The following is a 27,516-nucleotide window of genomic DNA, read 5'->3' as shown; positions in this document are numbered from 1 at the left end:
CTTGGTAAAACTGAGACCCGAACAGACGAGACAGCAGGGGAGCCAGGCCCTGGGGCTGTCACACCTGCGCTCTGTGCTGCCTGCTGCTGGGCCCAGCATCACATCCAGCTCCTGTTGTGACTTTTTAAAGTCTGAATTTGACACTGCCACCATCTTTCACTTGTGGTCTGCTCTGACCATGAGATTACAGACTGTCCTCCCCTATTTCTGTATTTATGTATGTGTCTCTGTTCTTAATTAGAGCAAACTCTCGTTAAGGGTTCACCATAGATATGCCAGATCATATTGAAAACTCTTTATAACTGCGGTCCCCAACCTCGGGCCGCAGCCCAGGGCTGGTCCATGCCTGTTAGGAACCAGGCCGTCCATCACCACCTGAGCTCCGCACCGCCCCCCATTGTGGAAAAATTGTCTTCCATGAAACTGGTCCCTGCCCTGGTGCCAAAAAGGTCAGGGACCACTGCTTTACAACACATATTGACATGTTTCATTCCTCCAGCAACCCCAGGAGGGAAGTTGTAGTACATGAGGGAGGTCTCAGGGGATACTGAGGGGCAAAGAGGTTCAGTTCTGTGCCAGGGGTCACCCAGCCGGTGAGTGGCAGCTAGTGACCAGGGAGGATGCCCACTCTCGATCAGCCTCTGTGCTGCCTCTCCCTGCTCCGTGCCCGGGAAGGCGGGCGATGTTTCTGCTTTCCCGAAGATTGTCAGGCCCTGAGAGTAGGTGGTTCCTCGGTCAGGCCCCAGTGGCCGTTGTTCTTGTTGAACTCGGTCACCTTTCCTGTCTCACCTTGGCAGAGAATTGTTGGCTGCGCCGTAGGGTAATCTCCCCCTCTCTGGCTTGAAGGGACCACTCTGAATGTCCTCTTTCCCTGAGAGTTTGTTTGCCCACCTTGTTCAGTGTTATCCACATCCCTGTCCACCAGGAGCATTTGTGGGGCCCCCACTAGGTGCTGAGTCCTACCGGACAGAGGTGTGTTAGGGACAGTCCCAGGCTAGGCCTCAGGGGTCCTGCCATCCTGTTTCAGGACCACTGCGAGTTACGAACTCGCAGGTGGATGGTTCAGAGATGGTCCCAGCTCACGGAGACCTGCGTGGGCCAGAGGGGTCAGCCACCTTCGCATCCCAGCGCACAGGGGGTTGGCCCCAGGCCCTGGAAACCAGGTCCAATTGCGAGGGCTGAGGAGGACAGGGAGCGCATGCAGGCAGGTCCAGCACGTGCAAGGCAGGGACTGGGATGTCCCGTCGGTGAGGATGGCCTGGCTCCCACGGAGGCCCCAGGTGAGGACAGAGGAAGCTGGGGAAGGTGGGACAGCAAGGATACAGGGGACAGTCCAAGCCCCAGGAGCTATTCCACGGGCCCTGGCTCAGCCTTGTAGGACCACAGTTCCCCACTTGGAGGATGGGGTGAGCCCCCAGTGTGCCAGGATGCCGGCAGGGGTGCCCTCTGCCCCCTTGAGACTGCCTGTCCACCTTGGTCTGACCGTCTCCTGCCTTATGCCAGCTCATTCCCTGAGCACGGGCCTGTGTCACCCAGGGGCAGCCTTTGGGTGCAGCTCTTTTGCCCACTCTGTTGTGAGGAGAGAGAAGCACCTTTAGCCTCCAGCTTCCCGTGACCCTACACTCCTTGGACCTTCCTGGGATGCTGAGGAGCGTGAGCGCCTGCCTTTGGGTGGAGGTGAGGGTGGTGGGATGGCCCTCGGGCACCCAGCCCCGGAATTCGATGGAGAGTCCGTCCGGGCACGTTCTGGACCAGCTTGTGCTCGGCAGAGACGATCATCGGCTCGATTAATCCTCCCGGCCGCCGGCGCGGCAGCTGATGTTATCCTCCCTGCTGGGCAGGGGCAGACCCTGAGGTTCAGAGGGTCAAGGACCTCCCCAGGCCTCAACGCTGGAGAGGAGCGAAGCCAGCACAGACCCAGGTCTGGCCAACCGCAGGGCCTGCCGCAAAGCTCCTGCCCTGCACTGTGCCAGCCCCACCTCCTGCCACAGCTGTCCCTGACGGGCTTGTGGCCTTGCATTGCCCAAGCTTCCCCACTAGCCTGCGCTAACCTGCTGCCCTACCAGCCCCACTTCACCACCACCCAGCTGGCCCCGGGAGCAGCAGGGACAGAGCTGAGGCCGCTAAAGGGCTGCACCTTCCCGTGTCCTCCAGCACCGCAGGCAGAGCCCCGCCCTCGGGGCAGCGTGTGGGAATTGGGCACCCAGGGCTGCAAGTCGGGCAGCTCCCCCCAGTGAGCCTCAGTTCCCCCCACTGGCAAATTGAGAACAGCTTTTTCATGCTTGTCCCACTAAAGGAATGCAGGAGCAGCGCTGGCTGCAGACGTGAGACAGGGAAGGCCGTGGGGTCTCCCATGGCCCATCTGTTGCTAGGCTGGGTGTGCAGCCATGCTGCCCTCAGGAGCCAGTGCTCCCCCCAGCCTGCCCCCGAGCCGTCCCCACACTGCCTGCCCCCCACGGGTGTGGTCCTGGCCCAAAAGCCCCCTGCAGACTTAAGTCGCAGCGAGCAACCGGGGCAGGGCATCCACACGGCATCCAGGTCCTCCTGGGGTCGCCAGGACAGCTGGTCCCCACATTGTTGTAGTCACAGCCTCCCTGTGCCCCCACCCTTAATGCTGAGTGTTTGGTGGGGGGTCCTCAGCCCTCCAGCTTCCTCGATGTACTTTCGGTTGTACCCAGCCTGCCACTCCTCAAGTGAGGGGTTCTTTCTGCCACGTCTCCAGACCAAATGCCCAGCACTTTAGCAGCCTGCTGCAGCCTGAAGCCGCACTGCGGTTCCGGCGACCATGTGGGCAGACTTTCCAGGCCAGCGAGGCCCAAGTGCAGCTCTCTCCACCAGCCACGGGTGTTTGGGGCCCTGTCTGGAGCTGTACGCCCACCTTGCACGCCATCGGGGGACCTTGTTCTTGGAGGGTGCCCTCAGGGGCTGGCTGGGGCCCTCAGGAGGGGGGTATCCATGCACAGCCACGGGGAACGGGGGTGGGGTGGGGGGGAGGGACCAGGCGGCCAGGTCCAGGCAGAGGCTCAGCCTCAGGGACAGCCACGGGTCCGGAGCTGTTCGTTGTGCTGCACCCGGCGAGGTTTTACCTATTTTTTCTTATCCTGGAGCCCGGCATGCTGCCTGACCTGTCTGCTCTCCATGACCAGCAACATTCCACAGGAGTTCTAGAAGCTCGGGTTTGGCGCTAGCAACAGCTGTGCCACAGGCAATCGTGTGAACGTGTGAACATCTGGCATTTTAAACCAGCCACTCCCGCACCTCATTTGGCCTCCTAGAGTCCTTCAGGCAAATAAGGAACCTGAGATGGGGCAGACCCTGTTAGAGCCCTCCCCCCTAGTTCAGTCACCCCAGGGCACCCACCTGTCCATGCCAGTGGCTCCCTGCGCTCTGCACCCAAAGGTGTCCTCCCACACAGGCAGCACATGCAGGGCGGGGGACATGTGGGGGAGTTAGCACCCCAGGAGTGACCCCCGGCCAGGGAGGGACCACTGCCCGCAGCAGTGACCGCTTGTTAACCCACCTCTCTCAGCCTCCCTCCGTCTCGCCCTACCCTGGCACCTTGTGTCCAACTCCCAGATTAAATACTCGAACCCAACCCTTCCCTCAGGGTGTGTCTTGGGAGAACCCAGACTAAGACAGTGAAAGCCTCACCTCTGGCCACAGAGCTAGTTAGTGGCCCTGCGGCCACCTTGACATGACACTGCCATGGACGCCGGCCATCAGGTTGAGGTTTGCACGTGCAGAACCTAAGCTTGGCTCTGCTCTGCCTGAGACCCTGCGCGGAGCCCTTCCTGCGGGGTTTCCCCTGGGAGCTTTTGCAGCAGCTCTTCTGAAGCAGCCAGGCAGGTCCCTGCCGTCCGGCCTGCCTAGCTCTGCAGACCAGGAGGCCTCTGTGTGACCAGTGTGGGAGATCAGCAGCGAACGTGTCCCTCTAGAGTGTCAGCTCCACCTAGGCAGGCCCCGTCCACTGTGCTCACGGCTGAGTCTCAGCCCCCGGGACAGTGGCTGGCACGTGGCAGGCATCAGTGAGTATTTGCAGGATGGCAAACGAGTGGGCGAGTGAATGAATGAAGTCCGTCAGTTTGACATGTGCTCGCTCTGAAGGCCAGTCACTGCCAACGCGATAGTGAGTGCCTCTCTCATTGTCAATGCTATAGTGAGTGTCTCTCTCTCTTCTTCCGCCCTTAGCTGCTGAACTCCCTGTCCGTGGACCCGGATGCCGAGTGCAAGTATGGCCTGTACTTCAGGGACGGCAAGCGCAAGGTGGATTACATCCTGGTGTACCATCACAAGAGGGCCTCGGGCAGCAGGACGCTGGCCAGGAGGGTCCAGCACGGCGACACTGCCCCGGGGGCGCGCAGCGTCAAGCAGGACCACCCCCTGCCCGGGAAGGACAGGCCGCTGGAAGCAGGCTCGCCCGAGCCCCCGATGGACTACCACGAGGATGACAAGCAGTTCCGCAGGGACGAGTATGAGGGCAACCTCCTGGAGGCCGGCCTGGAGCTGGAGCGGGACGAGGACGTAACTATCCCACTGCTGTCGGCTGGGCAGGGGGGTCGGCATGGGTGGCGCTTCCACTTTCAGAAGGCAGCGCGGGGGGCGGGGGGCCTCGTCCCAGCTTTAAGCTGATCTTAGAGAAGGGCCAGATGAGAATGCCGCCTTTGTCATGAAGGTGGGGTAGAAATTATTTTTGAACAGCTTTGGGAGGTCCCAGACCACCCCTCGGGGTCACGTCTGCCCTGGGAGAGGGGCTGGCCGTCACAGCAATGACCTGCGGGTCAGGACACTTCCTGCTCTGGTCACTTCCTCTCCCAGGAAGAGTTGCCCACCCATGGGGAGGACAAGGCTGTCCTGGGGGTCTCCCTGGATGGCCTCGGCCCTGCTCGGGCCTCAGTTTCTCGATTGTAAAATGAGGAGATGGGTCCGGCTGACCCCTGGGGGTCCCTGGTGCTCTGAAATCCGTGCCTCTTAACACTGTTTTCTGGAGCTCCTCTCCCTAGAAAGCCAATTTCTGAAGAGAACAAAAGGTTGACCCACCTCGCGTGCCCGGCCGCCGCAGTGGTTGAGGGTGCAGCCGTGTGCAGGGAAGGACTTTCACAGCCTGGCTTAGCGGTGCTTCTTGCCACTGCTCAGCTAATTGCTGTTCGCCCGCCTGGCCAATATCTTAACCTCTCTGTGCATGAGTGCTGTTCCTTATGTGAATGTTGATGGAAAGACCTCTAGCCTAGAGAGTGACTGTGAAGATTAGTCAAGGATCAGCAAAAGTCTCAAAAACACATGAAAAGCAAAAAAAGTAGTCAGCAGGTTAATTGAGGAAGCCATTGAGTCAACTGTGAATGTTGAAGATAAAAGTTGGCATTGTGTGATATTTTGTCCACAGGGACCACTGTGTCCTTACGTAGTGAATGCTTTTGTGATAAGGATGTCTTCTGAGAATTTAGACCAAAAAGTGAGTTAATTAGGGAACCCGGGTTGTAAACTCTGATATATGCCAAGTAGTTATTACTGCCCCTGGAAACAACCAGAACGCTCACAGGGCTTCTTTCTCACCCAGTACGGAGCATCTCTCCGGGCCTCTGCTGTCCTCCTGGGGGCTTGGCTACCGGGCGGGAGACTGTGAGTCCCACCACAGGGAGGACTCCCTCGGGACCTTCAAGCGTGTGGGAGGGGACTTAAAAAGTTCTGATACTCTGGAATCAATGGTTTGGTCCTAAAAGGGTTCAAAGAGTTTGCATGGCCTTCGAGGGCTGCAGCTAGAAAGCAGGTATGTGCCGGCCCTGCGGTTTCTGTCTCACGAGGTCCTAGACCTCAGCAGATGCCGCAGGGAGAAATGGGCGGCTGATTCTCGCTGGCTTTTGCCATTGTTCTGCCCGGCCGGCCCTGCGGCCTTGTGAACAATACCGCCACTGTGCAGGGTGTACGGCGCATGGCGTTTCATAAGTAGAGGAACCACCAGCTCCGTCAGAGGCAGGAGAGGCCGGGGAGGCTCGGCGGCCAGCCCCTCCCTGGGAGCTGATCTGCGGAGAGCTGTGACTGTGTGTCTTGGGCGTGGTGCGCCTTGTCTGTGCCCCAGGGGACTTACACTCTGTCAGTGTCACTCTCTCCTGACTGTAGCCTTCAAATCTCCTGCTCCACAGGAATCTCTGACATCTGGTAATTCCAGCTGACCCAGGCCAGATCCCCCGCCTCCTCCCTAGCCTTACTGAACTGCCAGGCCTCAGTTTCCACGTCTGGCAAATGGAGATGACAATAGTATTTACATCACTGGGTTATCAGAAGTCACCCTTGCAAAGTGCTTAATTCGGAGTCGTGTGGCATGTGGCAAATTCTTACTGGTTGATATTATATTAATATCACGCATTATTGTTCATACTGAAGTAGGAATAGCAGTGCCCAAGGAGAAAAGAACCTTTCCAAGTCTAATTTAATACTGTCATAAATATCTTTTTTAAAAAATGTATATTCTCTATTGTGACTTTGAAATACAAAGCAAACTTGAGGATATTTGTTACTGTCACAAAAAAGGTCATTCCAATGAACGACCTTAAAATTTCACTGATAATTTCGCTTGAGAGCCAAAAGAAGCTTTTAAGCAGTTAATCTGGCCATTTTAAAAATGAAACACGACTGTGGTGTAGGTGAGTCGGGTCAAGCTTTCAAAGTGGCTGAAGTTGAGATGTTTCCACCTCCCTGTCGGAGCCTCTCAGATCGTAAACTGCGTTTCACAGGGGCCTGCTGGAAACCCCAGAGCTCTTGTCTGAGGAGGTTGCTGGAAGGAGCCATCGTTTGGGCAGCCTGTTGCTCTCCTGGGGGGCGGACGAAGCCAGAATCTATTCACAGGCTGTTTGGACACAGCGTGGGAGGTGTGCGCAGGGCCCCTGCCAGAGCGATTACCGGGAAGAGCTGCTGCGGTATTTATTTCAGGGGAAGAGACGCTCTTGTTAATGAATCTTTCCCGGGGGTGTGCTCAGGTTACAAGGAGCAAAGGGCATAAGACAGCCTCTAAGAAAACACAGTTGCAGAATCCTACCCACTCAAACGCTCGATGACCCCTCCCCAAATTAAGACTCTCTGCTTTAAAGCAGGGTTCCTCATCTTCCGCTCTGGCGGCATTTGGTATTTAACAGCATCCCAGGCCTCCACCTGGCCAGTGACACCCACCAAATGTCCCCAGTCTGAAAACCAAAAATGCCCCCAGACATTGTCTAATGTCCCTGGGGGCCCAAATTGCCCCCAGTTGAGAATCCCTGCTCTAAAGGCTGGACGGGGGCAAAGGAAAAAGGAGACCAGAGGAAGAGCAAGGGGTGGATCAGCAAGTTCTCCTGGTGGGAGCCAGCGCCTGGGGATGGCCTGCAGACCCCGCCTTCCGCAGGAGACCAGGCAGCCTCACGGAGGTCACCAGCCATGCAGATGGGTCCCAGTCTCTGTCCCCATGGGGTGCCGATGGGCACGTGGTGCCGTGTTGCTCCTGGGCAGTGGGCTGTGAGCCTCCGGACGGGAGCCCTGGCGCTGGCCTTTCTCGTGGGGGCAGAAGGATTGTCTTGAGACATCCCTGGTGATGTGCAGCAGGCAGATGGTGCCCTGGGGGCGGACCTGGCTGAGCGCACATCCGGCCGGTTCTTAGAAACCAGATAGCTGTGTTAGTCTCCCGGCTGTAACAAAGGCCCGTAGACTGAGTGGCTTAAAACAACACAAATTTATTTATTTATTTATTTATTTAGTTAGTTAGTTAGTTGGTTGGTTAATTTTGGTTTGTTTAAAGATAGGGTCTCACTCTGTAGCCCAGGCTGGAGTGCAGTGGCCTCTTCATAGCTCGCCGCAGCCTCCAACTCCCGGGTTCAAGTGATCCTCCCACCTCAGCCTCCCTAGTAGGTGGGACTGCAGGTGCACACCACCACATCTGGCTAACTTTTTTATTTTTGGTAGAGACGGGGTCTCACTATGTCACCCAGGCTGGTCTTGAACTCCTGGTCTCAAATGATCCTCCTGCCTTAGCCTCCCAAAGTGCTGGAATTACAGGCATGAGCCACTACACCTAGCCAAAACAACACAAATTTATTCTCACAGTTTTAGAAGTCAAAAGTCTAAAATCAAGGTGTCGTCAGGGCCACATTCCGTTCCATCCTGCGCCTTCCAGCTTCCAGTGGCTCCAACCATTCCTCAGCCTGTGGCCACATCGCTCCAGTCTCCTCTTTCGTCTTCACGCTGTCTTCTCCCCTGTTGCGTCCTCTTCTCTTGTAAGGACACTAGTCGCTCTGTTCAGGGCCACCCTAGTCCAGAATGACTTTATCTTAATGTGGTTATACCTACAAAGACCCTGTCACGTGCACGGGCACCAGGGGTTGGGACTTGAACATGTCTTTTTAGGGGACACAGTTGGACCCGCTGCAATAGCTGAGATGCCACCCTGGAGTGGCGGGTCCCGGAGTGGGGTTGGATGGGGCAGAGGTACCAGCCTGAAGTGGGGGGGTCGTAGCTGGGGGACAAGGCAGATGGTCTGGGGGAATCATGAGTCCAGCCGTGGCCAGGCCTGCCTCACTGCAGGGCCCGGATGTGCACAGGAATCCCTGGGGGTCTTGTCACAATGCAGGCTCTGATTTGGCAGCCCTGGGGCGGGGGGCTTAGCCCCCAGGGCACTCAAGGCGCTGGTCCCAGACCACACTTTGAGGTGTGAGGAGTAGGGATGGAGGCCTTTTCCCCATGAGCCGGCAGAAGCATCCCCAGCGAGGTCTCCGGTGTCCACACAAGCCCCCGGTCTACTCACTACCCCAGAGGAAGCCCCAGATGGGGGCCCCAGGCACCACCTCCTGTGAGCCTATAGGAGGGCAGAGGGGTGTGTCCCCGAAATGCCTCCTAGACACTTTGAAGAGAGACCCTGGGGGGGTCAAGAAAGGCATTGATACTTTGATCCACAGGATGGCCTCCAAGGTCATTTCACGCCAGGGGCTCAGAGACCCCTAGACTGGCACTGCAGGACAAAGATGGCAGGACAAAGGGAGGGCCTTGAGGCAGGAGGCCCAGAGTTTCTCTCCCTCCCTCTTCCCTTCCTCCCCCTCCTTCTCACTCTGTCTCTGTCTCCCTCTCCCCTTCTCTCTGTCCTCTCTCCCTCTGTGTCCGTCCCCACCTCCCCCCCTGCCTCTTTCTCCATCTCTCTCCCCCTTTGACAGCCATGGGGTCAGGTTGCGGGGTTCCCATTAAAGGGACAAGAGAAATTTGTGGCCAACGTGTTTTCTTGCAGCTGAACCCATCAGCATTCTTGAAGTCCAGCCTCAAAGCCTGCCGGACATTATTTATGTCCGTGGGGTCACTGCTGAGAACACCACACGCTGAAATCCTGGCTGCGTGTGCTGCAGGGTGGCCCAGGCCCACGCTGCCCTGACGTTGAACTTGACCCTGGCTTTGGCAGATTCTGTGAAGGCCGCGGACACTGGAACCCTATAAAAGCCTGTTTGCTTTCATGCCGCTTCGCGGGGCTCACCTATGCACTTGCGGCAGCCGCTCCTTGGCACAGCTGTCGCGGGTGGGTGTCCCACCGCATCTGTTCCCCATCTTGTGGAGGTTGCTTTTGAAAAGCAAGTGAGGGTGGTCTCTGCAGGAGGGTGGGTGCTGCTTTCAGATGGAGCCTAGGGCTGGGAGGTGGGGGTGAAGATGGCAGCCTCGGAGCTCCGAGTGCGGGTCCAGACCACACTCAGCCCCTCTGAGAGTCAAGAATGTGGACGTGGACCCAACTCAGCCGCTTCCTGGCTGAGCAACCTTGGGCAAGTGGCTCTGCCTCTCTGGGCCTCAGTGTCCCCATCTGTCCAGTAGAGGTGATAAGACGACATGCTTCAGGGAGCAGTGGGCGGGAGTTATGAGAATTAACACTCGGGCCTGGCACAGGGTAAGTGCCGCTGACGTGGGCCGTGAACACCCGCTTGCCCGCAGCCCTGGGCACAGACTGCTGCTCACGCTCCCAGGGCCTGGGCCACAGCGCAGCCTGGCCTGCTGCCGGCAGAGGGGAGAGGGGAGTCAGATCTGAGAAGAGAACGGTCTCCCTGTGTGGCAACTCCCCGCCCCCACCCTCTGCCAGGTGACCACGGAGGGTGGTGGCTGCATTGTCATGGCCACAGGAGAGGGAGAGGACATCCATTTCCTGCCGTTTCCAACAGAGGCCGTGTGGGTGTGGGCAGGTGTCAGAGGCAGTTCTGGGCTTGGCTGATTGTTGGCTGGGCCTCGGGCCCACGACAGCCCAGCACTCGGGGTTGGGGAAGAGCCCTGGACACCGGGGAGTCTCGGGTCTGGTCCTGTCTTCAGGACACACAAGAGCAATAAACGTGCTCACAGGCTGTCAGTGTGGAAGCAAACCACCCCCGCCTCGTGTGGGCTTCCTACCCAGGCTATGAGAAGGTGGGCAGGAATTAAAGATTCTGACAGCTGCAGCCAGCGGGCCCGACAGCAGCCTTTGGACCTGGCTCCGAACTCCTCCGCAGGGCCTGTGCCCCAGCACACGCAGCCCCCAGCCCCCACCCCAGCCCCAGGCATAGCAGCCTCTTCCGGGGGAGGGAGAACGGACCTCCTGCACGGTGGGTTGTGGGACTTCTGGTCTAGTCCTGAAGACAGTTCTCCACTCGTAACTCCACCTTTGCAGATTTATTTCTCTGGCCCCCGAGGATTTGACGTCTCCTGTGTGTTCCGCTGAGGCCCAAAGCATATTGCCTGACTTTTATCACTGCCTAATTTCCTTCAGGTTTGTCTCGGTTTTATGGAAACATCCTTTTTTCAAAGTGAATCCCGGACTTTTTTTTTAAGGCCATGTCTTTAAAGTGCTCCCAAGGCTGTCGCACAGCTCTGGCTGGGGGGTCCCAGGCGGCTGGGGTGAAGTCTTTGCTGTTCTGGCTTCAGTTCTGAGACTGTCGTCTGTCCCCAGGACCGTGGTGTGCTGGCGTCAGCTCTTCCCAGCTCGTCAGGAATTCTGCTCGCCGGTCGTTAACCCGCTGGCAGCCTGCAGCAGGCCGTGGTGGGGGCACCTTCACCACGGGAATCGGCAGATGCTGCCATCGGGCTTCCTCCCCCTCCCCGACCCCAGCCCCCTGCCAGCTTCTCCTCGCCTGCCCAGCCCACGTGCCTTCCTGTCTTTGGGGGAGTGGAGTATTTCCAAACATATCCATTGAGTTTTAATTCTTGCTATGATCGTTTTTTATTTCTAGAAGTTCTATTTGGTTCTTTTCCAGGTCAGCTATGTCATGTTTTAATAGTTTCCTGTCCTTTGCAGATCTTTTCTGTCTTGAGGTTTATTTCCTTAAACGAGGTGCGCATAGCTGATTTATTAGCCATCTAATACTTTCATAATCCCAAGCCGAGTGGGCTGATTTCTATCTCGGTCACTTCTGCTGCTTTCCCTCCCGCGACTGTCTCTGGTCCTGCTGGGTCTGGCTCTCTTGCCTGCTGGCCACTGACCTTGTGTAACCGTGGGGTTTCCCAAGGGCTGGGATGAAGGAGCCCTTGTCCAGAAAGGCTTGGTGATTACAGCTGGGAATGACCTTGCACCCAAGTCAAGGCCCCCAGGTCGCCATGGCGACCAGAACTTCTCAGGGTGGTTTCTGTTCCTCCTTTTTCTCCCCTTTCTCTTCTCCTGCTCTGCTGGGCACCGGGGCCACCTTCTTGCAATGCCCTGGGGTTAGGGAAAGAAAGCCACTCCTTTCTGGGTCACCTGAAAGTATCTTGTCATGGGGGCCCAGCCCCGGGGGGAGGATCTCCTATTGGACTCCTCACCTTGGACGGGCCCGAATCGAAACTGTGACTCCTTCCACCTCTGGCCACTAAAGCCAGCCCAGTGGCCATGTTGTTAAATGCCACCGGGGAAGACACTATCCTAGTTGCTCCTCCAGGTTTGGGGTTTCCTCCAAAACATGACCTGGCAGCTTCCTATTCTCTTCTCCGTTCTCGGTTCTTCAGCGTCTTTAAGGCCATTACCTCTCTGTGTTCATCTCCCGTCTTTTACTGTTGTTTTTTTTTTTTTTTTACTGTTTTTTTCCATGGGAAGGTTGATCCGAGTAATCTACCGACCTTCAGCAGGAGCAGGAATATGAGTCTGTATTTTCTGCTGACTTATCATTTATTTCTACAACAAGCCGTCACTGAGCAGGCATTGGGGCCAGACCCCATGGCACAGGCTGGGGATAAAGATGACCACAGCCACCCCTGCCATGTTCCTGGAAAAGAGCGATCATGCCCAGTCCACCCACCAAGACCGCATCTCCTGAGTCCCAGCTCTCCTGAGACTCGAGTGCGGAGACTGGGCCAACGTGATGCAGAATGTGTCGTACCTCTCCCGCCCAGCGTGGCTATGTCCTCACGCCCGCGTGGTTGGGAGCTGGGTCTTCCTGTGCAGCGTAGATGTGGTCGGCAGTAACTGCAGCCTGGGAAGTGCCCACTGGCGGGCAGTGGCTTCTCCACAGAGACCCCCACCTGGGGCCTGGGGGTGTGCCCTCTGGGAGCCACGTGGGTGGAGGGCAGCAGCAAGCCTCGCAGGGTCAGCCCCAGGCTGAGCTCAGCCCATGTCCCCTGCTCGTGGGCCTGGGACAAGTGGCTCCAGGCCTTCCCTGCCCCCTCACCCATATTTAGGGCAGTGGACACACTGATAGCTACGGAAGGTCCAGGAGTCGATCAGATGAGGGTCTGGGTGCCGGGGCTGTCCTCGGCGGGCATGCAGTAGGCGTGCAGTAATGACGGGCTCCTTCCCTCTTCCTGCATCCCTCACTCAGTAAATGTCATTGAGCACCTATTCCAGGCCAGCACTGCTATCTGTCCTAGGGACACCAGTCCCGCGTGAGAGCCAGTGCTCCAGCTCACATCCGTGCCAGACGCTGGTACCCACAGGGCGGGCAGGTGCCAGTGCTGCCGAGAACGCGCCTGGTCACGAGGGACTGACCGGGATGCAGCGCCAGGCATCACGTGCCTGGAAAGGCTCTGGGACAGAGAACGTGAACCCCTCCCAGAGGGCGGCCACCAAGGCCACTGGTGTCTGCCGCTGAGTCCAAACGCAGGAGGATTAGGCCACGGCGGCCACACGTCCTCGTCAAGGGGCAGGGTGAGGAGGAGGCCCGGGCCCCCTGCAGGGACGGGTGTTCTCACTGAGGCTGGGAAAGCCGAGGCAGAGACAGGGTCTGTGCTGGTCCCTGAGGGCACTGAGGGCTCCGGGCCGAAACCCCGCAGTGAGGAGGCTTCTGTGCTCAGGGAGGTCTGCGTGTCCCCACTGTGTGTACGGCACACTCCCCGTGGTCCCGCCGATGCTAAACCGGAGCAGGGTCACTCACGCAGGCAGAGCTGTCCTGGGAGGCCCCGTTAGTGGCTCCGTGACCCTCGGGCTCCCACCATCCCGATCCTGACCCCTGACTGGAGGACCAGGCGTCGGGAGTGGATGCTGCCCTCTGGGGCGTGGAGCAGCTTGTGAGCACCAGGGTGGGGGAGGAAGGAAGCCCACTCTGCAACCAGAAAGCCACCCACGTCCGGTCTCCACTGGTGCAAACTTTTAGCAATTTCTGAGCCTGCACTCGAGCGGCAGTGAGTCACTGTCCGTGGCCGTGACCGGCTGGTGGAAGCATCAGGCCTCACCGTGACAGAACGTCCAGGCGCTCAGGTGGCAGCACATGGCATCCCCACCTGCCACGAACCCCCATGGGGGATATTTTTGTTTGTTTGGGGTTTTCTTCTTCCTTCAAAAGGAAAATGCCAGAAACAATTGGACCTGGGCTCAGAATGGGACTTAGATGGACCTAGCGTGTGTGTGCTCTGCACTGAGGTGAGGATCTCTGGCCTGCCCACCTGCCCTGGTTGGGGGCTAGTTGGGGCCCAGGTGGGCCCTCCGCGTGCCCAGGGCCATGGGTGTGGCCTCCCGATACCCCAGCACTAGCCTCCTGGGGCACTTGGCTGGGCAAAAGGCACCCAGCCGCCTCTCTCCGTATCTTCCTGCTGAGGGTGGGCCGTGGTCAGGCCGGGCACCACGTTTTAAAACATCCCAAGTGTGTTTTCGCCAAGCTGGTCCCACGGCCCCTTTCTCGAGTGTCACCAGCTGTGTCCCTGGGAGAAGCTCCGCTGCTCACGTAAACGGGCGCGTGCTTCCCAGGGAGGCCGCAGTGGCTCCAGCTCCCTGACCACCGGCGGGAGAAATCTCCATGGACTCGGAAGAATATATTTGGGTCTTTGCGTGCGGGTGAGCAGAGCCCAAAAATAAATCTGGGTCTGTAACAGGAAAAGACAGGCTCTTCCTCACATGAGCCGTCAACGGTCCTCTCTCCTGACTCAGGCGTGCCCCGTGGTGTCCACCCTGCACCTGTGAGTCACCAGGACTGAGGACCACCACCTCTCGGGTGTCAGTACCCTCTGTGGCTCCCCAGGGCTAGGGAGGTGGCTTGAAGCTACTTGGCCAAAGGGGTCTGTGCACAGAGGCAGGCGTGGTCTCAGCGGCCTGCGTCGAGGGTCGGCGGGGGGTGGGATTGATCCCCGGCCGGAGCCAGACTGACCTCTCTGTCTCAGGGTGCTGGACCAGGGCTGCTGACAGCACCAGGGCTCCTGTATTGCCCAGTCTGCAGATGAGGCAACGGGGGCTCAGAGAGGTTAAGTCACTTGTCGGAGGCCACAGGGGCAGGGCAAGATTCCAGCCCAGCCCTTCCAAACCCAGCCCTCTAAACACAGGGCCTCACCCAGTGCCCGTTTGACCTGCACCTCAAGGGCCACGGAAGGATCAGGGCTCCTTGTACCCAAGCCCTAGGGCTGCCTCCTCTAGCCCGTGTAGGGATGTGATGGCTCACAGGCCAGAGCCCACTGGGGTGTCCGGTGCCAGCGCAGCCCTGAGCCTTGGCCCATCCTGCAGCTGCCTCGTCCTGCTGTCTCCGCGAAGCAGCTTGGGGCCCCGGCTGCTGGGCCATGCTTCTGTGACGCTCTCCTAACCGCTTAGGTAGGCCCCTGCACGCAGCCGCGTGGGACCCTACCCTGCAGCATCAGGACGAGAGCAGTGGGCTGAAGGGTGGCCCCAAACCCATGTCAACCTGCAGCGCTCGAATGTGACCTTGTTTGGAAGAAGGGTCTTTGCAGAGGGAATCAAGTTAAACATTTCTGGATGAGATCATCCTGGATTTAGGGTGGGCCATAAATCCTATAGAGAGATACACAGAGGGAGGCAGCCACGTGACCTTGGAGGCAGTGGTTGGAGTGATGCAGCCCCAAGTCAGAGAGTGCCTGGGGGCCCCAGGAGCTGGAAGAGAAAAAGAAGGAGCCTCCCCAGAGCCTGTGGGGGGAGCATGGCCCGGCTGAAACTTAGACGTTGGATTTCCGACGCCCAGCACCGGGAGAGAACACAGTTCTGCTGCGTGAGCTACAGCAGCTCCGGGAAGCTAACGCAGGGAGCTATCTAGCACGTGTGCACTTCTGTGCCTCAGTTTCCCCAGCCGTGAAATGAGGGCAGTGATGGGACGTACCGCACAGTCTTGTTTTGCTGTGAGGCTTAAATGAATTAATGCAGGTGAAATGTACAAAGCAGGCACAGAACAGGCACTCCAGGGAGGCGGATTTCAGCCTCCGCCAATGTTGCCATTATTATTACCGCGTATTGCCCTTCACTCATTCATTGAATAAATGCGTGTGGCGCAGTGACCAGTGACCGTGGGCCTCACTGTTCACGTAAGCAACCACGGGTGGGTTCAGGAGGAGGGAGAGGCAAAAGCAGGAAGTGGAGCTGGGCGTCAGGGTGGGTGTCCCTTCCTCAGGTAGGACGAGGGGTGGGTCACCTGAAGGCGGTGACTTGGAGGCCCTGCTGGCACCTGGCCAGGCTGGGAACGTCACTTTTGTGGGCTTCATCCCAGGCTCTTGCTGGCTACATGTATTTCACCCACTTCAGATTTTGTTTTCTTAAAATTCATCCCCAAATGACTTAGGCTCCACTGCTTTTTGTCAACAACCTGCAATGAACCTATGCCCGTGGGTCCCACGCTCAGCCTGCTGTTGTGAATTCAGGCCCAGAACTGGGTCAGACCCTGAATCTGAGCCGGGTCGTTCTGTGCCCCGAGCGGGTGGACTGGGTCCCAGCCGGCCCTCTTCCTCCCGTTAACCGGTTCCTTCTTGCCAAGACTTCTGGTCAGTTCCTTTAAGCCATGGAATTGTGGAAAGGAGAGGTTGACGGGAGCTCAGGCTGGCCTCCAAGCCCCAGGGCCGGAGGACCCCACTCCGCATAAGGCAGCTCCAATTCAGGGAGCGTTGCGTCTCTGCTTTGTGTTGCAGCTGCATCGACACATCAGTCAGCTGAGTTGTCTGGGGCGATGGGAAGTTCCGACTGATGTTATGTGTGTCTGATGGGGCCATGTGTTGTGACTGCATAGACGCTACTCTCTTGATAAAAGAGCTCTCTTAAATTTGAAATCCAAGAGGGAATAGAGAAAGCTAGAGATGTTGGGGGCATCCCGATCTCATCCCTGAACGGGAGGTGGCATCTGGGCAGCACTGCCTGTGTTTGAATACGGCAGCCCCCGCCGCTGTAGACTGCGGGCCGTGGCCACTTACTCTCTCCAAGCCTCAGTGTTCCCATCTGTAAAGGGGGCCAGTGGCGGTGCCTTTCTTATGGAGCTGCTTGTGAAGGTTGTTGGAATCAGTTTTCTCGAAGCCCTTAGCTGGTGCCACCTCCTTGCCAGCCAGCACTCGGTGACCTCAGCTCTTCTGCACTGTCATTCAGCACCCACAAGAAGTGACTCATCCAAGCTCACGGCAGTTCAGTGGGGCAGCCGGCCTTGAACCAGGGCCTGACCACTCGTGTTCGGATAAAGGCTGTGCAGATGCAGGGAACCTGGGGCCTAGGCCAGGAGCAGGCACAGGGGTGGCCCCGACCCTACAAAGGGAGGATCCCCAGAGGGGGACTATCTTCAGCCGTCACTTCCTTGCCCCTGCTTGGGGACCCAGAAGGCCCTTGGTGCTCCCAGGTTGGGGCTGAGGAGCCTGGGCTCTGTGTCCTGGCAGGTCCTCTCTTGTGGCCCAGGCTGCTTTGGGGGCCTTCAGCTAACCCCCCTGAAAACTTGCCATGTGTTTTGGAGTACGTAGCCCCTGAGACCTCCCTCTAGGCCCTCCTGGATCTTAGTCATCCCCACATGACCTGGAGGAGCCCACGTAATCCCCTGCACATGCCACCATCTGCAAGGAGGGGACTCTGGCCATGCCTCTCGGTGTCATCAGGGTGGAGTGAGGCTGCAGACAAACGCAGCCACCATGGACAGCGTGGTAAACTGTAGCTCATCTGAAGGTAGAAGCGGTGCCCACCCACCCTGACTGGGACCTTCTCTTCTCTTTCTAGACTAAAATCCACGGACTTGGGTTTGTGAAAATCCACGCCCCCTGGAACGTGCTGTGCAGAGAGGCTGAGTTTCTGAAGCTGAAGATGCCCACCAAGAAGGTGGGTGGTTTTCCTCCAAAATATAGCGCCACATCTGAAGGTCACAGCAGGACAATGTCACCACCACGGGGCTCTCGATTGTTCAGAGAAGCCGAGTGGGCTTCGGTCCCACCCCTCGAGGACAGCGCAGCTCGGATGTGACAAGGCCTCTGGGCTCCAGTGTCCTGATTGTGGAGAATATGACCCAGCCTGGGGGGTCTGTAGAGACCCCAGATCAAAGCCCACCGGGACATGGTTGCAAGCAGAAGAGCCCACCTCCCACCACAGGAACTTGTCCTAATAACAAACGTGGTTAGACTTCAGGCGCTGGTTCTTTTCTGCTTGTGGTATCTCGGCTAATTTGTCAGATTCATTTTAGTTACATTTCCTAGCTTGCTGGGAGTTTTCGTCTTAATCTCTGAAAACGTTACGGTTTCGATGCAGTTTGACAGCGTGGCCCCTGAAGCTTAGCTAGGCTTAGTCAGCGCTCACTTTTGCGTGTGGACGGGACGAGGCCGTGCCCGGTAATAAGTCAGCCTCGGCTTCTCATGTCCGCCGAGATCCTTTGGATAACCTCCTTTGAAACAAAAGTGAAGTTTGGGGAAAAATTCCCTGGAATGTATCATAATGGCGCTGTTGGCTGGGCTCTCCCAAAACTCTGAGCTTTCAGCTCAATCCAGAAACCGAGAGTGGAGGGGGCGTTTTGGCCCCCCGGGCTCACTGTTCCCGGGATGCGCCATCCCAGCAGGGTGGGACCGTTCTCAGACTGTCCGAGAACAGATCCCAAAGGTCACGGCTCCGCAGCGCGACGCGGATCCCCCAACCGTGGTCTTTCCTGCAGATGTATCACATCAATGAGACCCGTGGCCTCCTGAAAAAAATCAACTCCGTGCTCCAGAAGATCACGGACCCCATCCAGCCCAGAGTGGCCGAGCACAGGCCCCAGACCATGAAGAGACTCTCCTATCCCTTCTCCCGGGAGAAGCAGCACCTGTAAGTGGGGAACCCCACCCTGCTCCCCAAAGGGCCCTGCTCTGTGGGGATTGAACCCTCTAGCATAACAAACAGGCTGAGTCTCTGTTCCCAAGGGACAGTGTATGCTTGTAAGAGCTTTGCAGCTATTGAGCACAGAAGAGGCCACAGAAGTGATTTCTGAGGTCACTGTTAACTGGGGAATTAGGGGGGCACAGATCTTGTCCTGCCCGGTAGGCCCGAGGGGGCACCCTCCAAGCAGTGGTCTGGGCTCTCCGCCCTCCTGCCCAGCTCCGTCCTCCTGAGGGCCTGGCTAACCACGCCTGCCGCCCAAAGGCAGAAACCGAACCGCAGCCCCAGGCCAGAGTCCTGAGGCCCCCCTTGCCAGCTGGGTTGCCTGGCAGGGCCACGCCTGTTATGGAACCTTCCCTCCTCCGCTGCTCCCGAGGGGCAGTGGGGCATAGCCACCTGGGGCAGTGGCGGCTGCAAGGTCTCTGTGGACCTCGCTGGGCAGAGCTGGAGCGTGGGCAGAGATGGGAGTAGAAAGCCTGGGTGCTGGGAACCCAGAGGGACTTTGGGTGGCAAGCCCCAGGGGGCTCCCAGACACCGCCTGCCACACGGGGTGGGGGGTGGGGATGGAAGGAAGTGCTAGGGCTCAGAGCTGGGGTTTCCGTCCTGTAGATGTCACTGAGAGGAAGCATGAGTCTCACCTGCTGTTACCTGGTCCTAGTGGGGGCATGAGGCTAGATGTGCCACCCCGAGCGCAGGATGCAGCCCCTAACCCAGCCTCCTCTAGCTCCAGAACAGGGGCTTGGGCACAAGAGGGAGCTTCCCTCTTTCCAGGACCCCAAGGGGTCTCCCTCGCCTCTGTCCTGGGCCAGCTCTGTCAGCCCCCCCATCTGTGGAGATAGAGACCCCCCCACCAGCCACCCTCCCCGCTCTCCCTAAGCTCCCTGGGGAGTGGCGAGTGTGTTCCCAAGATATCCCTCTGCCTCGGGAAGCCTTAGGCAAGCCCTGTGCAGCCCAAGACATCGGGATCTAAACCATTTGGGAGTTACAGGGAGGTTATTGTCAAGACTGGAACTGTCTGATGGTGGCATGACAGTGTCCCCGTCCCCCATGGTGTTGAGGCAGGGGCTTTTAGGACCTCCTGCAGAGGATGTCATGCAAAGGAAGCAATGATCTGCAGGGAGGGCCGTGTGACCACACTTGCCTTTCGGGTCACTTCTCAGCTGTGTGGGTCTCAGAGCCTCGCCCGGGGGCCAGGGGCAAAGAAACACACAGTTCCAAGTGCCCAGGGGTGGGCAGGCCATACCTGGTGTGCGGACAGAGTCACGTCCATTTCACGGTCACTGCTAATGGGGACAGTGTGGTTTCCCAGGGCCTTGAAACCCAGAGAAATGCCAGCTCTACTGAACCGTGTCTCATTTCCTTCCCAATATTTCAACAGATTTGACCTGTCAGATAAGGATTCCTTTTTCGACAGCAAGACCCGGAGCACAATAGTAAGTATCTTGCACGCGAGGGGGGGCGCTCCGCCAAGGTGGCCCTGGGGAAGCCGATGATAATTTCATTTCAGTGAAACTCCTGCGGGGGAAGCTGGCTCTAATTGTCTATGACCGAAATAATTAGAATAATGACACGGAGAGGGCAGCAAGGGGCCCCACAGCTCAGAGGAGGGGAATGAGAGCAGAGCGGCAGGAGGCAAGAGGAGGGATTATTTAAGGGACACGTATTCCTGCATCTTTGCAGCTCCCGGCACATCTCGGAGCCTCCCTGCCACTTGCTCCTGTGCGTGCCCAGCTGTCGGGCCCCAGGCCGGGGTTTCTAAGCAGGCAGGCCAGGGCGGGGGGCACATGGTGGTGGAGGCCAAGGCGTGTGGGGTAGGATATATTTCCAGGCCTTTGCCAAACAGCAAACTGAGGCTTGAAATCTGACCAGGCCGCCCTGCCCTATGCGAGGTACTGGCTTAATGTTTATCCCTCAGCCGCCAACTTGTGCGCCAGCCAAGCCGGCTGTGCATGGCCCGGGACCCAATTTCTATCTAAACAAGAAATTAACCTCGCAGCCAAGCCATTGCTGTTGTTCTCTCGTCCCTGCCCAGAAAGCTCAGCCTGGCGGACAGACATGGGGGGCTGGGATGAGGCAGCCCCTCCAGTCTCATCCACGTAACTGCCCCTAATGGCCACCAAACCGAGACGGGCAGGCGGCCAGCTGTGGGACGGTGGTGCGGGTCGCACTGACATGGGGGGGTTTGAGCTGCTGCCGAGACAGGCACAGGGAGGTCCCCATCTGCCCTCCGTCCCTCCCCAGCCCTGTGACCTCAGGAGAGTCAGTGAGCCTGCGTCCAGACAAAGACTGTTCTGGCTTGTTCCTAAGAGGGCAGCCATGCCCCTCCATCCGGACAGCCGTGTGGGCGCAGTGCTGGGCGCCGCGTCACTGCTGCGAGTTTTATTATTCCTGGTGTTATTGACTAACCTCGGCAATTAGATCCCACGGTGATAAATAACAGGAACTCGCTGACGTGAAAACGTCGGCCCCCCAGTGGGGAGATCAGGGCTACCATGCATCCGTATGAGCTGTCCCCTGGCTCTCAGATGTCAGCCACTTGAGAGAGCCACCACGGCGTCAACCTGACTTTTTGTATGTCATTATGACATAGGAGAAAATCGGAATAGCCAGCTGGGTAAACGGAGTCAGGGCTCATGTTTCAGTATTATGTGCACCCTGATTTTTTACACGCTATAGGGCTGCCAAAATACTCCAGAAGCAGGGGCAGGGTGCAAGTTTGGAAATCCACTCATGCCGCCAGGGAGGTGGCTGAGGTTCGGGGGCACGTGCGGCTGGGAGGCGCTGATTCCCGTGTTGTTGGGATCTGCTGTGACATCGAGGGTAGCCACGATCCCTGTGTCGACTGAATGGTCCTTGACTCCATGTACCTGTCGGGGAGCGGCGCTCTCTCCCAGAGACCCTGGAGGCCAGTTTAACGTGCTGCAGAGAAACTCTGACGGTTCAAAGCCTTGCCCTTGGTCAGTCAGGTCTCACGGTCTTCAAAACCCAGCAGCCTCCAGGGTGGGGGAGGCCACTGTGGGCAAAGGTGTAGGGGAGTGACAGCCCCCCCCACCTGCCCTCCACACCGCCCGCCCTGCTCCTGGCATTGGGGTGGACAGTGTGCAAGGCGGGAGGAGCGGGAGACCAGGAGCACCCCATGGGGAAGGGCCCAGTGTGCTGATCTTGGGTCTTAGACCTTCAGCCTATAGGTACTGAGGAGCCACTGAAGGTTGTTTAGGATGGTCAGATCTGTTCTGGAATGATCGCTGCCAGTGATCTGCGAGAAGGCAGGTGAAGGGCGCATGTGGGGTCACGGCAGTGGTCATGAATAGGGACCACAGCTACCTTTATGGAGGGGAGGGGTGGTTACCACAGAATCGGCAAGGTCAGGACTGATTACATTTTCGGGATGACAGGAAGGGGGCTGTTGAGAGCAACTGAGTGGGTGGTGCCTTCCTTCCTTCAGCAGGTGTTTACTGGGCACCTGCTGTGTCCCGAGACCGGTGGGCAAGGAGAAGCATTGAGCATGTTTATAATATGGCACACGGTGCGAAGCCAGCAGGGTTAGAAGACAGAGTGACAGGGCAACTTCATGGGCCTCTTTGTTACGGTGACCCTGGAGCTACTCATATCTGAAGGGAACCATTGCTTCCCACTGAAGGAACAGCCAGGGCAGAGGCTCTGCGGCTGTAAGAGCGGGTCTGGAGGGTGAGAGGCACAGCCAGGAGGCTGGGCTTACTGGGACAGCTGGGCAGGTGGGGACAGAGGCGGCGAGGCCAGGCAGTGGCAGGGCCAGACGGCGTCATAGGCCAGTGGGCCGTCGGGATGACTCTGCTCTTGCCCGAGAGAGTGGGAACAGAGTCAGCGTGCTCCGCAGTGCACATCTGTGTTATTCTCATCCCAGTTTATAGATGGGGAAACTGAGGCACGGGGAGGTGATATAGTTTGCCCAAAATCACACAACTACCAAGGGTAGAGGTGACACTCAGATCCAGACAGACAGACTCCTGGGCCAGAGCTCCTGAGGCCACCAAACAGAATGTTTTATCAGTCGAAAGAACACGGAGCAGGCGTGGGATCCCTTCAGGACGGCTCTGCCCAGGTGCCATGCGACCAGAGCCTGGTGCCAGGCTGCCTCCTGACCCGGTGCAGAACGGACCCCACCCCTCCCTGGGTCACCAGAACACTCGGCACCATGTCCAGGAGGGGTCCTGTTCCAGCCCATCTCTCAGCAAAAAGGGACAGTAAACCCACCGTGAGGACACGTGGGACAGCGATTGCTCTGAACAGCAGCTCGGTGCCCAGGAGGGCACATCGGTGCCTGGCCGCGGCCAGCGCCCCTCACTCCCACTTTGGGGAGCAAAAGATGGGAACTCCCCAGGTTACACTTGTTTATCCCCAAGATCCCCAAGCCCGGGACGTGGTTGAGACTCCCGGGCACAGCGGGCTGCGCCTTGGTGGAGTCCGCTGCCCTTGCCCGGGAGGCCGTTCAAGGAGCCGGTCTTCGCCAGCGTTTGGCCAGCTCCTTCCCAGCGATCGCAGGGCATCTTCTGCCTGCAGGAGGTGCCGGAGGTAACTGCTCTCCCTCCTCCCTGTCTCTCTGCCACAGGTCTATGAAATTTTGAAGAGAACGACATGTACCAAAGCCAAGTACAGCATGGGTAAGGACATTTTTGGCGCTTGAGATCAGCCTTGGTTCCTAAGTGGGAATCTCGCCTCTGAATCGACTCCGTGGGAGGTGGGCCGCCAGCTGGGGTTTTTAAAAGGGTTTTGATTTAAGGCTGTGCAGCAGTTTCAGACAGGGGGGGCCGTGAGGGGGGCCGTTCCAGGGCATAAGGCAGTTTTATGGCCCGGTACATTTAAACACAAAGGCATCCTTTGCTTTGGCCTGAGGCGTTTGTGCCAGCCTAGATGGGCTTCTGCCGCAGGGGTGGTCAGTCCGGGCTGGGACAGACCAGCATCAGGGGCCACCAAAGGTCCCTAACCCTCTCTCGACCCTCACAGCCCAGCGGGAGGTAGCCAGGGTTCGGGAGGCTGTAGCCCATGCAGCTTTCCCGGCCACTGGGAGCAGCTGTCCCCGGCTGGGGGCAGCCAGACAAGCACACGCTAGGGTGGCAGGCACCAGGGCTGATGTGGCCCCCCTCGGGGCTCACTGAAAGCATTGTCCCCCGGCCAGGCACCACCGTGTACAGACGTCCTGACTCCAGTCGTTGCCACAAAACCATCCCGACAGGGCTCCTGGGGACCATCTCCCAGAACCCCTTATGCCGCAGATATAAAATCTTGCCGATTATATCGTGTGGGTGGGAATCAGCCCCGCCGTGGTCCCTCGCCCACGGCTGCAGGCTGAGTTTGCTGAAGTGCAAACGCTGCAGCAGGAAGGGATGCCTCTCCCAGCCTTTGTTCCCCTCCTCTGGAGCTGTCGTGCCCCGCTGAGAGCTGTGCTCACGGTGGCACTCGACCGCGCTCTGCGATGACCAGGCCGTGGTCCTGGGGCACAGAGCTAGGTGGGTGAGAGCTGGAGTCCGTGTCTCCAGAGAAGTAACATGGAGAGCAGAGGGAGCAAAGGGCCCGGCACCTGAGTTCTTGGGGACAGGCCCGGGGTGCAGAGAAAAGATTCATGAATGCTCTAGGGCTCAGGCGGGCTGCTCGGGCGCTGACCAGCACAGCCACGGTCAGTCACAGGGACGCCCTTCTGGGCCTGAAATCTGTAAGCCCATGTCCTAAATCAATGGGGGTATGAGGGGAGCCCACCCAGGGGCCAAGAGGAGCCCCCAGAAACTGTCCCCGTCGGTCCAGCCCACCCCCCAGCAGAGCAAGAACCTGCGATGGCCACGTCCTCGCCTGACTGTAACGAGGTGGGGCAGGAAAACAGTAGCGTCGGGAGTTTAGGTTTTTGAAAGTGCTGCCGTAGGCCACGCTGCCAGGACAAAGCCTTGCGAAGGTCGATAGAAGTAGGGAGGAAGCGTGGTTCTAGTTCCAGGGCTGGGTGTCAGGCCTCAGTTTCCCCACTGGGTCCCTATAGCGCCCCTTCCAGTGGAAACCTGTGTGGCTGCTGCGAGGGGGTGCAGAGTCCGGGGTCCGGGGCTGTCTGGCCCCAGCCGAGTCCTCACTCCTGGTCATCCAGTTTCCCGCAGGGCTGGTCCCCTGCTCCTGGTGACGGAGCAGAGAGAACGGGGTCCTTCTCTCCACACCTGCTTCACGCTAGCACCTTGATGAGAGCTCTCCTGACCTCCAAATTCATTTATTCAACTTCTAGCAAGTGTTGGTGGAGTCCTGTCACCTGCCAGGCTCTGACCCAGGTGTTGGAGCTCCCTGCCCTCAGGGGCTTTATGTTCTAGGGGAAGGAAACGAATAATAAATAAACAGATAAACCAGAAGCCAGTCTGGCAGGAGGGTGGCTGGGGCAGGCCAGGGGATCCAGGAACCATGATTAGGGAAGGTCTTTCTGAGGAGGTGACATTGAGCAGAGGCTGGAAGAAAGTGAGGGGAGCCTCCCAGAGGGAGGAAGAAGCCTGTGCAAAGGCCCTGTGGCAGCGGGGTTCTGGGAGCATTCTAGGAACAGTCAGGGGGCCAACAAGCCTGGATGGGCCCCACCTCCATTTTGTATTGCAGGTGACACTTTCCCTTGTGTGTGGCTTCAGCCACGTGCTCCCACTTTCTCTAGTTTTGATTTCTAAGTGTCCCTCGGGTCCCCTGACCACTCCAGGTCACTGACCGAGGAGATAGTCCATTTTTAAGGAGGCTTCAGGGGGTCATTTCCCCACTGGTATCAAGTGGAATCTCAGAAGGTGGGCCGCTCAGGCCACTGAAAACCTGTCCCTCTGACCACCTGGAAAGCCTCTTCAGCCAGGCAAGGGGTCCCATGAGAGCAAAGGGTTTCATGGAAATTCCTCAGGGTGCTGGGCCTCCAGGATGTGTTTGGAGCAAGACCAGATCCCCAGGAACCCCCTTCCCCAGACTTGGCCCTGGCCCGCCCGTCCTCTCTTCCAGCCTCCCGGGGCTGGGCACCCACACTCGCGCTTGCCAGGAGGTGCAGGGGTGGCGTTTTATCGTGCACCCAGTGCCCGCCCTGGGGCCAGCAGAAAAGGGGCCACTGTCATCCTGCCGCCCCCAGGAGCACGGGACGGCTGTGAGCCCCTCGCTGGCCGCCAGCACTTGCTCCCCCGATGTAGCTTTGATCCTTCCAGGCCCTTCCACGTAACTAATAGCCGATGTATAAACAGGGCAAGGCGAGGGAAGAAAGAAGGACTCCGCCCTTCTAAGTAAAAGGCGGAAGTGTGAGCAGTACGGTAAGTGTGGGCCTCCCTCGGCTCTCCCGACCAACCCAGAGTCTAATTCCAAATTGTATGTGTGTTCTCTGACACCATCAATTTTTCCATCCATATGTTTTCTCATGATTCAGCTTTTCTAACCACTTAAAATCCACCTTTCCGGTCTGCAGGCTTGCCCTCGAGCAGGTGGGGGTAGCTGGCGAGTCGGAGGTTTGGGGGTGATGACAGAGTGACGTCACGGGCCGCTCGCGCCTCCCTCCTCCAAGACGAAACTTCCTCTTGGGGTTTCCTCTGTGTCTTCCTAATTCTGCCAATCGAGCATGTGTTTACCATCTCCTAGTCCATAGATACATAACCAGCCGCGTCATGCCCGGGGAGGTAGCCCCAGAAAGTGGCCGGGCTCCGTGTAGCCAGGTTCGTTTGGCTTTGAGAAGCTCTTGGTGGCTGAGACAGCCCTGAGACCACACTGACTTCACGATTGGGACAGGAGGCCCACCTGGTCCGTAACTCTCTCTCTCTGCCTCTGTTTTTAAGGCATCACGAGCCTGCTGGCCAATGGCGTGTACTCTGCTGCATACCCACTGCACGATGTAAGTAACCTTGACACACGGTTTATCTCTGTGTCACTCGGTTCCCCACATCCCAGGGAGCTCTAATTATCCTGTGGTCACGGCTTCCTGCTTGGCTGTCACTGTAAATGTCAACCATACACAGGCCTTCCTTGTTCCCCTCGTGGGGACGGAGAACTTACACACAGGGCCATCTTTTCTTGCAGAACAATCTCAGCAAGACAGGTGCATTGTGGCAAGCACCCTGCCGTGGCTGCACCTGAACCTCGCAGCCAGCTGGTCCACCCAGTGTTTTCCCTGGCCGGGCTCCCCCACCCCCACCCGTCCCTGGCCCTGGCAGGGTGACCAGGACTCTGTGTGTGTCTATTTCTGCAGAGCGAGTGGCCAGCTTCCTGAGCCGGCTCTCCAAATCCCACTGGTATCCCCCTGACAAATATAGCCCGTGGCTGTGCGTTGGCTCGGGCTGGAGGAGAGATGACTGTCTTCTGATTGTCTCTATGGAAACAGAGACCCAAGTTCAACAGGCCACCAGGCGTGGGCCGTGGGGCCTGAGCAGTGTGGGAACCCCGGGCAGAGGATCGCTGGAACTTTCCAAATGTGCATTACTGCTAAGACTGGGAGCCAAGAAGCAGGAGAGATGCGGGGACAGGCCTGGGAGTCTGGAGGCCCAGATTCCAGTCCCGGCCACTCTCTCTTGTTGGCCTTGGGCAGAGGCAGCGCCTTCTTGCCAAGTCTCAATGTCCCTGTCCGCGGATCAGGAATAATCACTTGCCCCGTCTAATTGCCAGGCTAGCAGAGGTGTCGGAGGGAATGCAGATAGGAGAGGGCTTTGAGGAGACACCAGATTAGACGAACACAGGGTACCCGAACAGCACGGGGCGGTACCTCCGGATGATGGTCCGGGGGAGGCTCCCCCAGACCACGACCCTCGAGGAAAGATGCCCAGCTGCTCAGCTGCCATCTTCTCCCCCGGCAGGGCCTCCTCCTGCCTGTGGGGCCAGGGACTTGGGACCGACCGACCCTGCTTCCTCACTCTGTGCCTCTGCTCGTGCTGTTCTTCCTGCTGCTGGCACGTCCCTCGCCGCCCCTCCCACGGCAGACCGAGCACCCACCCCTGGCCTTCCTGTTTCCTTCATCCCTGGCACAGCTGATTTCTTCCTCCCCTCCCTGGGCTTCTGATGCTCTCTGTACTACAGAGACACCACTGTTTGGCCACCTTTTTTTGTGTGTGCCATCTCCCAGAAGCCCTGGCACTCCA

General features: G+C 58.2%; 1 protein-coding gene across 7 annotated transcripts in view; it reads left to right on the top strand.

Annotated features, from left to right (window-relative positions):
- The window catches only part of ANO1 (anoctamin 1), a 163,193-nt gene that overhangs the window by 80,339 nt on the left and 55,338 nt on the right, over positions 1–27,516 (top strand). For 4 of the 7 annotated variants that reach the window (XM_045558232.1, XM_045558230.1, XM_045558234.1 and 1 more), the window contains exons 3-8: positions 4,189–4,521; positions 17,315–17,413; positions 18,234–18,385; positions 19,815–19,869; positions 23,025–23,076; positions 26,224–26,279. In XM_045558232.1, the coding sequence (XP_045414188.1) occupies positions 4,189–4,521; positions 17,315–17,413; positions 18,234–18,385; positions 19,815–19,869; positions 23,025–23,076; positions 26,224–26,279 (747 nt within the window). Of the gene's footprint in view, positions 1–4,188; positions 4,522–17,314; positions 17,414–18,233; positions 18,386–19,814; positions 19,870–23,024; positions 23,077–25,641; positions 25,708–26,223; positions 26,280–27,516 lie in introns of all 7 variants that reach the window. The other 3 variants (XM_045558228.1, XM_045558227.1, XM_045558231.1) reach the window with 1 other exon arrangement.

Source organism: Lemur catta, chromosome 7 (genome assembly GCF_020740605.2).
Source record: "Lemur catta isolate mLemCat1 chromosome 7, mLemCat1.pri, whole genome shotgun sequence".
In the NCBI taxonomy this organism is placed as follows: Eukaryota; Metazoa; Chordata; class Mammalia; order Primates; family Lemuridae; genus Lemur; species Lemur catta.
The sequence above is the reverse complement of the archived record's forward strand: the minus strand, read 5'-3'. Positions and strand labels throughout refer to the sequence as shown.